The sequence below is a fragment of the Rhipicephalus microplus genome, chromosome 10 (assembly GCF_043290135.1).
Source record: "Rhipicephalus microplus isolate Deutch F79 chromosome 10, USDA_Rmic, whole genome shotgun sequence".
NCBI classification, from domain to species: domain Eukaryota; kingdom Metazoa; phylum Arthropoda; class Arachnida; order Ixodida; family Ixodidae; genus Rhipicephalus; species Rhipicephalus microplus.
Genome location: NC_134709.1, coordinates 95996326 through 96013646, shown reverse-complemented (window position 1 = coordinate 96013646; position 17321 = coordinate 95996326). Strand labels below are relative to the sequence as shown.

The 17321-nt window shown below is 46.8% G+C and overlaps 1 protein-coding gene across 1 annotated transcript in view; it reads right to left on the bottom strand.

The window, feature by feature from the left end:
• LOC119185936 (MIF4G domain-containing protein B) overlaps positions 1–17321 on the bottom strand; it is a 45150-nt gene that overhangs the window by 21162 nt on the left and 6667 nt on the right. The window contains exon 3 of the mRNA XM_037434744.2: positions 3433–3625. Within this exon, the coding sequence (XP_037290641.2) occupies positions 3433–3625 (193 nt within the window). The remainder of the gene's footprint in view (positions 1–3432; positions 3626–17321) is intronic.

Sequence of the window (17321 nt, the reverse complement as noted above, 5' to 3'; positions counted from 1 at the left end):
CTTCAACAACGCCTACAAACGCCACCGATCCTAGGTCACTTCGACACCGAAGCAGACACAGAAGTACGCACTGACGCGAGCAACCTTGGCCTCGGTGCTATTCTCGCGCAATATCAAGATGGCGTGAAACGCGTCATCGCCTACGCTAGCCGCACGTTGTCATCTGCGGAGAACTACTCGACGACTGAAAAAAAATGTCTGGCGCTTTTATGGGCCATAACGAAATTCAGGCCCTACTTGTACGGATGCCCCTTCCGAATCGTAAGTGACCACCACTCTCCCTGCTGGCTAGCGAATCTGAGAGATCCTTCGGGCCGTCTCGCAAGATGGAGCCTTTGGTTACAAGAGTTTGATAGAACGATGGTTTACAAATCTGGCCAGAAACACACCGACGCTGACTGTCTTTCCCGCGCACCCACCGAAGTCGCTGAAGAAGACAATGATGAACACTTCAGCTGCCTTGCTGATCTCGCATCATTAAACGTGGCTGAGCAGCAACGCGAAGACTTAGAATTGCAACCACTGATCGAATACCTTGAGGGACATCGCTAACAACCCCCACATCAGTTCGCGCGTGATTTGTCTTCTTTCTGTCTAAGCCAAGGCATCCTCTACAAGCGCAACTTTCATTCAACGAAAACTGTTTACCTCCTCGTCGTTCCTGCTGCTCTCCGCGATGATGTTTTGCGTGCTAGTCACGACGAGCCATCGTCAGGGCATCTTGGCTTCGCGCGTACTCTGGCGCGGATCAAGGACAAATACTACTGGCGGAAACTTACGAAAACCGTCCAGCAGTACGTCAAGACATGCACATCCTGTCAGCGCCGCAAAACTCCAACGACGAAACCAGCCGGTCTGCTTCAGCCTTTGCGACCCCCTCACGAACCTTTTGAAAAGGTCGGGATGGATTTACTCGGCCCATTTTCGAAGTCTACGGCTGGTAACCGCTGGATTGTGGTTGCCACCGATTACTTGACCAGATACTGCGAAACACAAGCCGCCCAGCGAGCAACTGCTTCCGAGGTGGCTGACTTTTTCATCAAGAACATCGTTCTCCGCCACGGTGCTCCCGCTGTCGTCATCACAGATCGTGGTACTGCTTTTACAGCACAGTTGCTCCGACAGACCCTGTTGCTGAGTGGCACGACGCACCGAACAGCAACTGCGTACCACCCACAGACTAACGGGTTAACCGAACGTCTCAACAAAAGGATTGCAGATATGCTTTCGATGTATGTCGCCAAGGATCAGAAGAATTGGGATGAAATCCTCCCGTATATAACATTTGCCTACAATACGGCTTTGCAGGAAACCACCGGCTTTGCTCCTTTTCGTCTGGTTTACGGCCGCGACGTCACCACAATGCTTGACACCATGCTGTAACCAACTCTGCCGGACACGATTACGCCGGACGCAGATGTATTTGTTCAGCGTACAGAAGACGCCCGGCAGCTGGCGCGCTTTCGCATTTTATCGCGGCAAAATCAAGATGCTCGCCGGTACAACACCCACCACAGAGCAGTAATATACGAACCCGGTGACCTAGCCTGGGTTTGGACTCCTATACGTCAACGTGGACGCCCAGAAAAATTGTTATGTTGGTACTTCGGACCCTACTGAGTTCTTCATCGCCTCGGCCAAGTGAACTACGAAGTTGTCCCAGCAGACACGTTACACCGTCCTCGCAGACCCCGCTCCTCGGATGTGGTTCACGTCTCAAGGATGAAGCCGTACTATTCTCGTTGACTGCAAGACAAGAACTTTGTGATGTGGCAATATCCTTCAAGACAATTGCACATTACTTTCTTGCTTCTTAATTTTTCATCTCGTCCTTTTTCTTTTCAATGGACACAGACATTTCTTACTACCTTTCGTTGTTTTCCGGAGCCATGGCATTCATTCGATGCCTCTTTTTTTTTCATTGGGGAGAGGGTAGTGCCACGCTGTGTTGGTAGCAGAAGAAGAGAGCGAAGAAGTGAATGGCAGCTGTGGCTGAGTAAACAGTCCTCTACTTCAAGTTTCTGCCTATCGTTTCCTCTCGCGACAATATAAAGAAGAAACAGCAGCGGGCCAAGTATACCTTGTGGCACGCCGGAAAGAACAGGGGTTGTGTTGGATTATGTGGCATTTACCACGACATATTGCTGTCTTGTTCCGAAGAAGTTTTCTATCCAGTTGAATGCAAATGAATCTAGATTTAGCTGTGACAGTTTGCACATTAGACGGCGATGGGGTACCTTGTACCGCTTTTTGAAATCGGGTACCGCTTTTTGAAATCGAGAAAAATTACATCTGTTTGGATATCGCTGTCGAGATCAACATGTAAATCATGGGTGAAGGCGGCAGGCTGTGTTTCGCACGATAGCCCTTTACAAAACCCGTGCTGTGCGATAGAAATGAAGTTATTGCGCTCAAGGTGGTTTAAGATATTCGTAAAAATTATACGTTCCATAATTTCTGATGGAACGGAAGTAATCGAGATAGAGCGATAGTTCAAAGGTAATGATCTGTTACCACTTTTATAGGTTGGAACAATCTTCCCTAGATTCCATTTAGTGGGAACACAGCTAGATGACAAGGATTGAGCGAAACGCACGGCGAAAATGGCACTGACAGGAAATTTACCATTTTTCAGGATTTTGGACTTTATTTCGTCCGGTCTGGTGGCAGACGATAGTTTCATAATTTTAACTATGTGAATAATCGTGCTGAGTGGGATTAAAATTGGGGGCAGGCATCGGTTCTGAAGTTACTGGATGTGAGGAGAGGGAGGGATTCATATCTGCTCCTGTTGTGAACTCTGAAGAAAATGTTGTTCAGTGTGAGAGCAGTGTCACTATCGGTTAGTTCATCGTTCTTGTCGTCACAGAGTGTTATCCTGATTGGGGGAGATAGGTCGACAGCCTTTCGAAATTGCTTGGGGTTACTTTATAGCATATTTGTTAGTGTTATCTCGAAGAAATTTCGTTTAGCAGCGCTATTGGTTTCTCAAGGCTTTTTTACTGCACTTTGGTATGCTTGCCACGTGGGTTGATCATTTCTTGCCTTTGCTTTCCTAAACATTTTTTCGTTTCTTGAGTTAGAGAACCATGACACTGACATCTTGCTTTGATTAGTTACCGTTGGCACATACTTGTCAGTTCATTCTTGCATTTTATCCGAAAACAGCCTCCAGTTTTTCTCGGCTGAGCGGTCGCAATAACCTTGCTCGAAAGAAGTATAGAATTCTTCCAGTTCAGTGCTAAATCTTTTAGAGTTGCCATGGTAGTTAGGCCCTACAGCTTTGTTAGACAGACAGACAGACAGAGAGACAGACAGACCGACAGACAGACAGACATTCTTCACCTATGTAGGTAGGATAACTGTGAATGTGGAGCTCCTGAAAGTTTGGTTAAGATCAGCGTTTATTTCGAAGACCATAGAAGGTCGTACCTGATAGAGCTCTGTGAACTACGCTGATGCGCTTCTTTGCGGATGCGTCATCACGCCGTTCTTGCTTCTTTGACGTTGCTTGAGCCGAGGGAGTGGCGTCTCCATTCTTGACGTTGCCGCTGGTCCCCCGCTTTCTCCGCTGTGGCCGCGTCAGACTTGTCTTCCTTCTAGACTTGGACTTCTTCGATGCACGCTGCATGAAGGAGCGTACACGAGCAAGACGTTTTGTTTATTTATCAGGGCTTTAAGTTCACGTAGCTCAGATTGTTGGGTTTAACTTAGGCACTCTGAGAGCCTGCCTCCTCCAAAGAGGAGGCACAAAAAGCTGTCCCAATGAGCGCGAACTTCAAACATACGTACCGACCTCGATGGCTGGTGACTGCACATTCAAACACATTTCCCAGTGCATAAGCGGGAGTATTTGGGTATTTAGTTGCGGACGCGATCGTCATCCTTGCTCCCCTCGTCTGGATGTGGCGTCTCCGGATTGAAGTAGTGTGCGATTACAACTCACCTTGAATGATCATGCATTTTAAGCTTGAGTTTTTAACAACGTTCAGAACTGTTTTTAATTATCATTCACATTCTAAAATCAGCAACGATACTTATCATCTAGGATCGTTTTTGATAAGAAATTCAACACATGAAATCACGCTGATAAATTAAAAGATGATATCATGTAGAGGTACTCAGATTTTCGTTGTGCATGCTTTAGTGAAGAGGAACGAACGCTATAGTGATTGACTGTCCCCAGTGATGTCTATATTATAGTGTCAGTCTCTGCTAAGCATTGCTGGTCAATATCCTTTGCTCTCGAGGTCCGTGAATTCAGGCGTTGATGAACTATTATACTTTCATTCCACGAACGTCTTTCGGAGGCATACTTGCAAGCTTCCAACGGGTGTTATTCAATGGTCACAAGTGCGGTCCCCGCCAGGGCAAAGTTATCTCTTAGTCCATCTTTCTTTACACTTACATTACAATCACTACTAATGAAATTCGTCATACTTTGCTTGGCGTTTTTGTGTTAGTTCTCATATTTATTAGCTGTCGAAGAAAAACAATCTCTTTAATTTCCACTTCTTTCCCCCCCCCCTGCCCCCTCACACACTCAGAGAGAGAGATAAAAGAAGTATTAGTTTCGTCGTTTTGAATTGTGCCCTATAAAAGTAAGCATTTCATGCGTTTACATGAAGGATGCACTATGTTTCCCCATTCATCCACCCAAACAAAAAAAGGCGAATGTTAGTTTGCCTGAAAACGTATACTGATCGAAACACTTCATTGTCCTTAAAAGGGCACTGACTTGATTTTGAAGCACCCTAAAAGGGATATCTTTCATTTCCATGGTGTGCAGTACCATCAACGTTCTCCACACACCGAAGCCACACAACGCTCACAAAACATTTTACTTTGATTTCAAGGCTAGTCGCCTAGCGTCTGCGAGGCAACGCCACCACATAGTGCATTATCAGGACAAGTCAACGCAGTTCACTGGTTCTGTGAAATTCACGTCCTGCCTGCCACCTAGATACCAGAAGTCAATGTAAGAGCCTCTGGACGACATTTCACTCATTATTGTTTACTTGAACCACGTGTACCTGACAGCCAACATACTGCTTACACCTGTACATCGTGAGTTGCAGTATCTCCGTGATGTCAGACCTCTATGGAAATATCATTGCGAAGTCACATTCCAGATTTTAAACCAAAATCTTTTTAAGGGTCGAGGTATAAAAACAATCCCAGCATATCCACGGAGCGAATGGTGAGTGGGGTGAAGCATCCGTGCGTGCGTGCATCTGTCTGTCCCTCTGCCCACCTAGAGAACACTCCAAGTACCGTCATCTCGTGTCTTTTCATCACACATTCATCATATAGAAGTACCACCATCCAGCGGACATTCCAAGAACCAAACGAGAGGTGGCTACTATACCACAAATATGGGACGTAGAACCCACGGCGTAAGGAGCTTCGCCCCTGAAATGCATTCGCTCCATTCCCAAGCACCATGACATTCTTTTAGGGGCGAAAAAGGAATTCTATTGTTCACCACATTACACACAAATTCGGTTCCACAAACGCATACAAATTCGGTTCCGCATACACATACAAATTCAGTTTCACAAAATTATGGCACTTGATATTTGTGTTCACAATCAATCTATCACATGTCGGCACTGAATTGTTCGGGCACACAAGACAACAAAAGTGGGCTCCTTATGGCGTGGCTTGTGCGCCCCTCGTAGTACGTAACCACCAGTGGCACTTACCCGAAATAGGTATAACATTTGTCCTCCAAGGTGGTGCCGGTAAGAGATTTCTTCTGTGCGTTGTTTAACAATAAAAATAGTGCTCAATGCACATGCCAATGGATGCTATTGGGGAAAGATAGACAGGAACATTCGGCTTTTAGTCAAAGCGCATGCTGCGATACTCATTAGTAGCCATTGGCATGTACATTGAGCACTATCGGACAAGAAAGGGTTGCTACATTATACCGTCACCCCCGGAAGCTTTTTTTAAAAGATTTTCCGGGGGTGACGATTATACTCACTGGGTGTAACCTCCTTATTTTTAGAAAGGTTTAGCGAGCGTTGAGCCGCAGGGCCATGAATACAATCAACTAGTATATACCATGAATGAATTCGAGGTGGTTAAAGGGGGGAAGCAGATACGAAGCGCAAGCCGTAAGGAAGTGTGCGTGTGCCACCTCTCGTTTAGTCCTTGGAATGTCCACTGAATGGCGGTGCTTCTATATGAGGAATATATGATGCGAAATGGTGGGACATGGAGTGTTGAATAGATGGACGAACGGACACACAGACAGATGCATGGATTGACGCATGAACGAACGCAGGGGCGGATGCATGAACGAACGCAGAGACGGGCGCACGAACAGACGCATGGAAGGTCACACAGACGGACGCATGGAAGGACGAATGCTTTGCCTCACTCTCCATCATTCACTCCATAGATATGCTGCCATTTCTTATAGTGTTCCTTACACCCGCGTTTCTATTAAAAAACAGCAACCTGAAAATATTCAGAATTCCTGTCAGTACTCCCATAAGAAAAAAAAATATTAATAATCCCGGCAAATCTCCCTCCAAATTACCGGAGAAGCTTCTTCGATTGCATTACTGTATAAACCGCAATTTTAGGAGTCATCACCGCATAGAGGATAATATCTCTCTCTTAGGGATCAGTGAACCCACCCAAAGCGTAATTAGCCTTTTTAACTTTCTGGTGCTAGCCTATCCCCTTTGGTGTGCTTTTGATGGAGGCCTGGGCAGTCGGTAAGGCCAGAATGAAATCCTCCGACATGGACAGGCTCTCCGCGGCTTTCTCGCTAGGAGCCGAACGCACATGCCGTTGTATCGTGAAGGAGTCGGATCGTTTTGTTAACTTTACCGAGATTCGCGAGGAATATACGCCTTGCTCATACATGACTCACCGATATTGTATAGCAAAAGCTGCTAAATCGCATCATTGTTGTTCGCTGCATTTTTACCTCATACATTTGGATACAAATACCTGAATGGTAAAGACTCTTAAACTAGTACGTTCATGACATTATGCGAATCGGCTGCGCAATATGCTTTCTACCTCGGGACTGTGTCTTCAATGAATACAACCGAAAGGTATACATTACAATCAGCCTGAGTGTTGCTTTCGCGGCATTACATTACGCAGTTGGCGAACAATCCACCCCTGTGTTTCGTGCTATGATTGACACGTCAAAGGTTTCACGGGAGGAAAACTGCTGCCCTGATTCGTACCCTAGTGGAAAGCGATGCGTTCGTTTATGCAATCGAGGAGGGAAATTCTGAGCGAGCTGGAAGATGCGCATCCTACTTGCTCGTTTTCTCTTCGTAAAGTTTTCCTCACCACATGGTTGTTCTAATTTTGTCAACTAGTGGCTAAAAAATGGGACTATGCATTAGGCTTTCGTTTATTTTCAGACGCGGCGCAATGAATGTATGCCCAAGTACCTCTCTTTTTTATGTTAATGTACGTGATTACTTTGCTGCGGTCAATATCAAGTTTGACGAGTCGTATGGTTTGCAGCTTTCCGCAAACCATTACAAAAACTAAAACATAAATCCTTGAATAAATGCAGCCAAAAACAAAATGTGCTACGCATTTTCTGGTGCGAGATTTCATTCAATTTATGCAAAAAAACATAGCAGGGTGAATTTTGGATAGATATACCTTTCATTACTATTGGGAATAACTATTCAGAAAATAATGAACGTATTGCGGCATTAAATACATTACAACATAATGCAGTATGACTTGTATTCGTGTTCAAATTGTCCGTTTGCACACAGCTCTTGATAACTTACGCCTGAAACACAGTTACCACGCCACCTAGCAGCTTTATAGGCGCCTTTCATCGGAAGTGCGAAATCTTGCGGTCGCTTCGTCGGCGTCTCAAAAAGAGAGAGAGACAGAAAACATTTATTGAAAGAAGCTTGTGAGTGGAGGTGAGAGGGTTTCTTATTCCAGGAACCCTCTGGCTTGTAGAGCCCGCCGAGCTCGAGCGACGAGTTGACACTGCTCGACCAGGTCCGGCTGAGAGATCGCAGCTCCCACGCTTCACTGAGGTGGTCTTGGTCCGCATCTGGTGCTGCTGCTCGTAGTCTTGCGACGCTTACTTTGCACTGCAGTAGGAGGTGTGCCAGAGTGTCTGCCACTTTGCAGTGAGGGCAGATGCAGCTGTGTGACGTTTGCCTCATATGGTGCAATAGTACGCCGTGGGTGAACGTGTTGCTTAGAAGACGCCTATAGGCAGTCCCTTCGTCTCTTGTGAGTTTTGGATGTGGCGGAGGGTATAACCTGCGATCGAGCCAATAGTGTTGCAGTAATGCATGGTACGTTAGTGGTATGGCTTTTCTTGCCTCTGATTCTGTTGTTGAGTGGGAGGTGCCTCGGATCTCGTATGGGAATGCCCGGTTGACGCATTCGCGGGCGGTGGTGTGTGCCGCTTCATTTCCCTCGAGACCTTCATGACCCGGAATCCACACGATGCATGTGTAGGGAGGAGGATTGTCTATGCGCTTTAGTAGCCTAATTGCTACCGTGGCGACCCTGCCTTTCAGGTAGTTCCGTGCCGCTGTTTGTGAGTCAGTAAGGACCACGATGGGATCCTCACTCGTCTGGGTGGTGAGTGCTATAGCAGCCTCTTCAGCTGTTTCCGCACGTTTGGCGAGGATAGTCGCCGATGCCAGTACCGCGCCCTTGTAATCTGTGACGGTAATGGCGAAGGCATTACGTCCGGATATTTGGCTGCGTCCACGTATCGCGCCTACGGGTCATTGCCATGCTTTTTTCGGATCATGTTAACCCTGGCGAGCCGCCTTTCTCGGTGATGTTGAGGATGCATGTTTCGAGGGATCTGCTAAATTTCAAGGCTTTCTCGCAGCTGTGACGGTATTTTGCTTTTGCGTTCTTCGTTGGGTTCTAGAGTGGTCTGGTATCCTGTGCGTCGAAGGACGCCTTGCCCTGTTAGTGACAGCTTGAGTCTCTCGACCTGGTTGGTGAGGTGTGCTTCGGTGAGTTCTTCCCACGTATTATGAACTCCCATGCGAAGCACTTGGTCAGTGGAGGCGCCTGGCGGCAGTCCTAGGGCAAGCTTTGTAGCCCTTCGTATCAGCAGATTAGGTTTTTCTTTCTCCGCTGTCTTCAGGTTGAGGTAGGGAGTTCCGTACGTTATGCGGCTGTAAAGGAGAGCTTGTACCATTTTTAGGGTGTCGTGCTTTTTGAAGTCAATGCGGCGCTTAGCCACTCTTCGGATTAGGTGGATGATCTGTGTCACAGTGTTCTGCAACCATGGTATGGCAGCTGAGCCAGACCCATCTTTATGTATATGTAGTTCAAGGACTCGAAGCATGTCAAGTTGTGGTATTTGGACTCCCTGTAGAAAGACTTGTGGGTCAAGAGCGTCGTAGCTTGGTGGTCTACCCCGGGTGTGTGTCGCAAGTACTAACAGTTCCGACTTTTCCGGAGCACATCGGAGTCGGCAGGTCTTGAGATATCGTTAAGCGATGTTAACTGCCTCTTGAAGTCGGTCTTCCTGTTCACCCATGCTTGGACCACTTGTGCTCATAGTGATATCATCGGCGTATAACGCGTGATGTATCCCAGGGACAGCGTCCAAGAGACGTGGGAGCTTAAGGAGGGCCAAGTTGAAAAGCTCTGGTGATATCACTGAGCCCTGCGGCGTGCCTTTTTTAGGGAGTTGAAGAAGCTCGCTCCTGATATTGACAATCCCTACAGTGGCAGTGCGGTTGGTGAAGAAAGCCAGCATATAGGCGTATGTCTTGGAACCGCAGCCGACATCTTCCAGGCTACGCAGAATGGCTTCGTGGCTCACGTGATTAAATGCGCCCTTTACGTCCAAAGATAGAATATATGACTTACTGTGCTTGCTCAAGCGGAGAAGAATATCTTCCTTTATCTGCAAGAGGACGTCTTGTGTGCTGAGCATTTGGCGGAAGCCGAACATGGTGTTCGGGTAGTGACCATTGTCTTCGAGATGTGTGGTGAGCCGCTCGTTTATCATGTGCTCAAAAAGTTTCCCAGCGTCCAATCTAAGTGAAATGGGACGAAGATTCGCAATCGAGATTGGCTTGTTTGGCTTGAGTATCATGGTCACCTCTGAGTTCTTCTAGGCTTGTGGTAGCTCACCCTTTCTCTTGCAGTCGTTATAGTGCCGAAGGAGTGCCGTCAATGCCTGGGGCGGTAGCTGTCGTAGGTGCTTATTGGTCACTCCGTCTTTTCCTGGGCTCGTGTTGCGCGTAAGCTTAGCGAGGACCGCATGTAGCTCTGCCAGCGTGAAAGGCTGGTCTAGTGCTTCGTTCAGTGGTCCTCGGTACTCCGTGGGTGTCGAATTGTTGATGGAGGTAGCTTGCTGGTTAACCAAGCCACGCAGTTTTGCTTGAAGTTCTTGGAGTGACTAGTGTTCTGTGCCCTCATAGTTGCGCATGAGCCGCTGAATTTTATTTCTTTGATTAGGTTTGGTGTAGGTGTCGTTGATCAGGGCTCGAAGAATGCGCCAAGTCTTCTCGGTGCTCAATGTCCCTTGAAGTCTGTCGCAGAAGGATCGCCAGTTCTGGCTCACAAGTTCTTCGGCGTACTCCTGTGGCTGTCTAGTGAGTACGGCGATGCGGCGCTTCAGCTTGCGGTTGAGCTTCTACCGTTGCCATTGTTTAATAAGAGATCTTCGAGCTTCCCATAGGTGAAAGAGATGATTATCGACTGCCGGATTGTCTTCGATCAAGTTTATCGTTTTGGTATGTCCGTTAGCAACACTTACAGTACTGTTTAACCAGGCTTCAATGTCTTCAATAGTCGAGTCATCATCAAGGTCTTTCCTGTAGGCGGCCTAGTCCGTGAGCCGAGCTTTTCCTGTCTTGAGAGAGCGGTGAGCCTGTTCGACCTCTACTTGAATTGTGTGATGGTCACTCCCTGGAGTGTGTGGTATTCTTGTCCACGTTGCGTTGGGCACGTCTCTAATAAACGTGAGATCAGGATTTGTATCCCTTGACACGCTGTTGCCCACTCGGGTTGGATGGAGCAAGTCATTCCACAGCGTCAGACCGTGTTGCTGTCCAGCGTCATGAACACGCGCCTCTTTTTTGGTGGTGCTGTGATAGCCCCAGGCCGCGTGTGGAGCATTGAAGTCCCCAACTATGACGAGTCGGTTGCCGTTAACCATTTGACGGAGCTCGAGGACGAAGTCGTCGTATTGGTGTAACTGCTCCCGCGGAGGGCTGTAAAGGTTGGCCAGGTATAAGCTTTGTTGAGTCTTCCAAGGCGGGATTATCTCCACGATGGTGTGTTCGATGCCAATGCCTTCAAGTTCATGAGCCTGTGCGGTTAGAGTCTTCTTGACTAGAATTGCGGTGCGGAGTGAGCATGTGAGAGTGCTGTAGCCAGGGAGCTTGATTTTGTTTCTGTGTGGGTTTCCTGCAACGCGATCACATCTGGATTATTTGTTTTAACATATTCTTGCAAGTTTACAGAACGAGGTCTGTAGGATTTGCAAGTCCAGGGCCAAATTCGAAGAGTGGGGAGTGGCTCAGACTGTCTATGTGCGGAACCTGCCATTCTGGCAGTTAATTCCCGCCTGGTGCTGGTCATTTGGTGCTGTCAATCAAATTTCCGCTGCAGTTTCATCCCCTAAAGTCTTTCGCTTTTATCGCTTGGTCCCTGATTACTCCACCAGCTGCTCCTGGGTAACGAAATTTTTGTATGCATATGTTATGAAGTTATGCTGTTGTGCCATGAAGCCATCAAGCTTTGCGTCGAGCGTGCTTACAGTAGGGTGAGTGGGTCTACATTTTGCGTAATTTTAGTAACCACTTTCTCTATGGTTATGTCTATGGATACGAGGAGTTTCACAGTCAGGGCTTTCTCGAAAGCTTCAAGGCGTCGTTCGACGAGGTCGAGCATCTTCGCTTCATGTGCTTCTGGCTTTTGTTCTACCCACTTCATTATTCTGGCTTCCGTCTGTTTTAGTATGCTGTCGTCAAGTTCTAGTGTGCTACACTCGGCTGGCGGGCGTTGTTGTACACTCCGTTGTAGATCTTGGACTTTATTTTCTATAGCCCGGATGGTCGCTGTCTGAGCAGGCGAGGTGGTCGACGCACTTGTAGTATTTAGAGAACTGCGCCCATCACTGCCGGTAACTGCGACAGCGTAACTGATTCCCCTAACAAAGCGAGACCGTGATGACATGCGGGATCCAGAGCAACCTTATTTCTTAGAGTGAGAGCGACTTCGGCCAAATTTTGAGGGGAAAGAGGGGCCCGTGAAATTTCTAGTGTGATAACTGACCCGGGTAAATCATTGGTGCAAGTACTCCAGCAATTCGCACGGGCGCGGGCGTTATTGAAGCGCTGACGTCTTACTTGGTAAGGAGGGGGCTTGCTGCGGAGCTTATTCTTGCATTCCTCTCCAGCAGTCTCACGGTCTTCTCCGCAGATCTTGCACATCGGTTGGCAGTCATGTGGTTCTTTGTCCTTGTCGCGGCCGCATTTGTAGCAGAACATCGCTTTCGGCTGAGGGCAGATGTCTTGTCGGTGACCTACGGCACCACAGGTTCGGCAATATTCGATGGACTTCCGGAATGGCTTGCATCGGTAGTCTTTACTGAGGTGCGTTACGTAAAAAGGAACGTGCTGCCCGTCGAAAGTGATGACTGCAGCTGTGGACGTGGTATCTTGGGTCTACGCGAAGTCCTGCATCAATCTCTGTGGGGCTTGTTTCTGGTTCGAGGCCGTAGATCACTCCGCGGAACACATCATCGGGGTGTCGAATGTTCGGATTCACTTGATATATTACTCCACCGAGCTGTATAGCATTTACACTTTGCAGTTCGGAAGCTCGTTCAGTACTTGCTGTGCTTGCGATGATCACATTCTCTACTTTCTTCACCTGCACTCGCGCATGGTCATAAAAGTCCTGCTGGGCCAAGCCACTGGATCTTCCGACGGCACGTGTAACCTCGATGAGTGTTCGTTTTGAAAGATCTAGTCCTGGTTGCGGGCGGATTACAATTTTGAAGTCATTAGTAGGGAATGGCCGCATCCTAGTGCTGCGTTGACGTTGCGGTTGGGATTCGGCGTCTGGCTTCACAGGTTGCATAGCTCGTTCTTCGGCTGACCTGTCTTCTTTGGCTGACCTGTCTTTACGGCCAGCTTGAAGCCACTCAATGTGGGCTTTGCCTGTCGTTTCACCACTATTTTCATCAAACGTCCATTGTGATGCCTTTCTTAAGTTACCCTCCGTGTTGTCCACTTGCATCGTACTCGGGATTTTTTGACGTGGGTTAGACGTCTGCGTTTCCATGAGAGCGTTAGCTCCTTACCTCAGACGCTGCGTCTCTAAGTTGCGCGAGCAGCTTGCGCGTGCACCTACGAGACGCTGGCATCCAGCTCGTTTCGCAGGCCCGTCCTCGTGCCACAGCGGCGTTCACGTGCAGCGCGGCCTCTGAATTCCTTGGCGATGTTGCGTCCCAGAGAACAGGCACAATATGTTTAGAGTTCAATATCTAGTAAAAAAAGTACACTCGCTGCAATGAGTCTGGTGTCAAACGATGCCCTCCAACGTGAGGAATCGCAGGTCACCAAGCGCGAGCAGTGTCCAGGCAAGGCTGCACTGAAAATAGCAATAGGAGCAGAAGCCCATGTGAGGTGCGACTATACACCTCAGCCCCCTGGCGGCTTTTTTCGTCTCAAAGAGGAAAAAGAAAATTACCTGGAGAATCCGCGAGCGTCACTTTCAAGATTAGAATGTAAATGGTCCCGTGTGCAGCAATGGATAGTCTCGTCAAATGTTTCGGTTTATGCTTCAAACATGCCGCAAAGAAATGAGTGACTGTGCTCAAAACATGAGCCAGTTGGCACTCTCCTATAAACTCTACCGCAAGTACAATTGTGAAATTTCTATCAAGCCATATGTATGTATGCATACATTTATCCATGTATCCATGTATGTATGCATGTGTGCACGCACTCGTGCGTGCATGCGTGCGTGTTTGTGTGCGTGTGTGTGTGTGTGCGTGCGCGTGTGCGTGTGTATGTGTAGCTTTTTTTACGTTTTTCGGTAACAAGTGATGAAACGTATTCATCAGCTCTGCATTTGCTGCAGCAAAAAGTGCATTACACACTGATATTGAACCTGTAATGTTCACTGCTGATGATTCGCTTGAGGGCAATTTGCGTAAGGAAAGAACAATAGCCACTAGTTCTGCCATGAATACAGTGGTATAATCTGGAAGTCGAATAGAAAAGGACCAGTTAAAAGGAGAGAAGATGCCAACCCTAGCCTTTTCTTAAGACACAGATGCATCAATCGCAATGATAGTGCTTATTTCCAGGTTAGCCGAATAATCTGCTAACTGGTCATTTAAGTACGTATGTGTCAATTGTTTCATGTTATGAGGAAATATATCATCAAATTGTATGCTAAGCATTGACATTAGGTTGTCTATTGGGCCAATATGTTTAATTTTTACATTTACATTCCATTGCTGTAGAATCACTTGTACAAATTTGATTTGTGGGTCGTGTACTCGCGACCACTGTGTTTCCAACAATAAATTTAGTTCTTGAATGAAAACGTAAAATGGGAGTCCTTGGTGGGAACTGTACATCTTTAAGAATAATTGCACAGTAAGAATTTTGAACTTCTTCAGCAGAGAAGGCAGCCGAGCTTTCATATGCAACACGTTGCTTGCAACAAACTTTGAGACCCAGGCACAAACGCAATGCTTCTCTGTCCAACAGTATTAGAGGTCTCATTTTATTAGTTGCACAGCCAGAAAACAATACACATCCGCATTCCATTATAGGCCAGACATAAAGTTTATATAACATTATTAGCGCATGTCTTTGTAAACCTGCCTTACGGTTTGCGAGCTTCTGTAGCCACCCTCTGGAGCGTGTTGCCTTGAAGTACACACCATCAAGTGGCTCCTCTAATATAATGTATTTTTATATAGGCTGATTAGATATTTAGGAGAATATGCCTGCGGAATGAGCTCGTTACTATATATCACGAGATGTTGATAGGCTGCAGAAAAGAGAATGCAAAAAGTACACCTTTCTTCACTTTCAGCGTCATGTAAATGTTTTTGAGCTATTCTTCTCTCATATTGAGATAATTTTGTAGACTCTGGCATAGGGATTGCAGATCGGTATTACTTGCAAAAAAAGCAATATCGTGGACGTACACATACAACGGAATATTCTCAGTTGATGGAATGGAGCTTGAGAAGATCTTAAATAGAACTGGGGACAGGACAGCCCCCTGTGGTGCGCCACCTGTCTGTCTATATATGTTCGATCAGTACCCATCTTTAAAGCAGTAATAATCTCTGCCTCTGAAAAACTCCGAAACCCACGCAGTGATGTAGTTGGGAAAGTGGTGATATTCAATCTGTTTTAATAAGATTGAATGCTCAACCCTACCACACGCTTTAGCCAAATGTAGAGTATCCAATGCTCAGTATTGGCGCCGACGCCTAGCCAGTTGTATTCGGCTCTATGAATCCATATGCCACACCATATTGAGCAACCAGATCTAAAACCAATTTGACTGGGGTTTAAGACTGCGTTACTACCAATATATTTCATTACCCAGGCATTTAAAACTCTTTCAATTAGCTTAACCGGATTAGACGTGAGTATTATTGGCCTTACATTGTCTAATGCAAATACTGTTTCCTACTTTTTAAGAAGAGGAATCACTTTAGACAGCTTCCATTCCGCAGGTATCCAAGCTTTTGTCAAAAAAAAATTCACCAGATTGAGCACTTCAGTAGCAGAAATCACGAATATGACTTTTATCATTGCATTTGTTACCCCGTCCGGTCCAGGTGTTAAGGAGATAAGGGCCTTATTATCCCTTCCAGCTCATCTAAAATTACCTCCTCGAAATCCTCGCCTGCCAATGGGTTCACAATGTGCAGTGTTACAGTTGACATAAATATGTCCTGGAGCCCTTTCGATACATCATGACATCAATGAGATGCTTCGTTGTTCGAAAGGCCCATTCTCTGCAGGCCGTAAAACACGGCTCGTAAACCTTGCTGTGCTCTCAGAGCTCACCTTGCGTTCCAAGAAACCACAGTACGAAAGCCGCTTTTATCCATAAAGTAACCGTAATCCTTTCATCAACCGTTTTCTTGTGTTAAGCGAGTTCTAATCCAAAAAGGACGGCTCTTAGCCTTATTTTGTACATTACAATTTCTGGCCTTCGCACTGATTACCTCGCGCTTGAGCGCAATCTTTTGTTTGAGATGCGAAGCAGCTCTTTGACTAGCTCGTATAACTCAGTCCCCTGTGTCCACACAAACCCTCTCACCGCAGGTGTTAGATTTGTACGAAGTAGGTCAAGTCACAGCTGAGTGTTGACGTCACACTCTTTCTCCGCACACTCGCAACGCACTTCTCTCTCGCTTAACCCTCTCCACTGCCCGCAACGCTCGACCGCACGTCGAGTTGAAACACTAGGCAGATTCAGTTGCGCGTCCTCAGCAGCCGTTCGGACACGGCCTGCCATTGCAAATGGCCAGCAGGCTGCGTACGGTTGCTGTGAACGCGTGACTAAATCTGTCTGCTCTTTCGGCTCGCTTATCTGCGATGAAATTTACATGAAACCCAACCTTCCTCCCGTGTATTTTCGCTTCAAACAAACGTTTACTCGAGTAAAGGCTACACCAAGTTTAGCTTCAAACCCTTCTTCAAGCACAGACCTCGACGCCCGTTTTAACCGGGCCAACGCCGTGCCCACCGCCGCTGCTTCGCATCCCATCTCGGTTCTCTTCGGAGAGGTGGTGCAATGTTTTAAATGCGAAGCATTTCTTAGTGAACTTCGGCGACTTTGAGCGTATCTATCTATCTATCTATCTATATCTATCTCTATATCTATCTATCTATCTTTCTATCTATCTAGTCGCCTACGACATTTAGCTGTCCTGGCCGTTTTGATTATGGTATCAATACCAAACTTGGTATGGCATAACATGACTGTATGAAGAACATATTTGACTAGCCATATTATGAAAATCATTACATGTATGTCATGAATGTCATGATTTATATTTTCTGGTCCTGCACCTCTTGCGGTGGTTTCGTTCCCATGGCATGTTGCGAAACTGGTATGGGATACCAAGATTACATGGCGAACACAAGCGACAGACCCTAACATGAAGATTATTACATGCGTGTCAATCAACAACATGACTACATGCCACGCTCGTTATGCGCACGCGGCCGTTTTGCTAGCATCACATATACCAAATTTGGTATTACAGTACGTGAATAGATGACGAAGGTATGTGACTGGTGCAAACATGATACTTATGAGATGCGTGT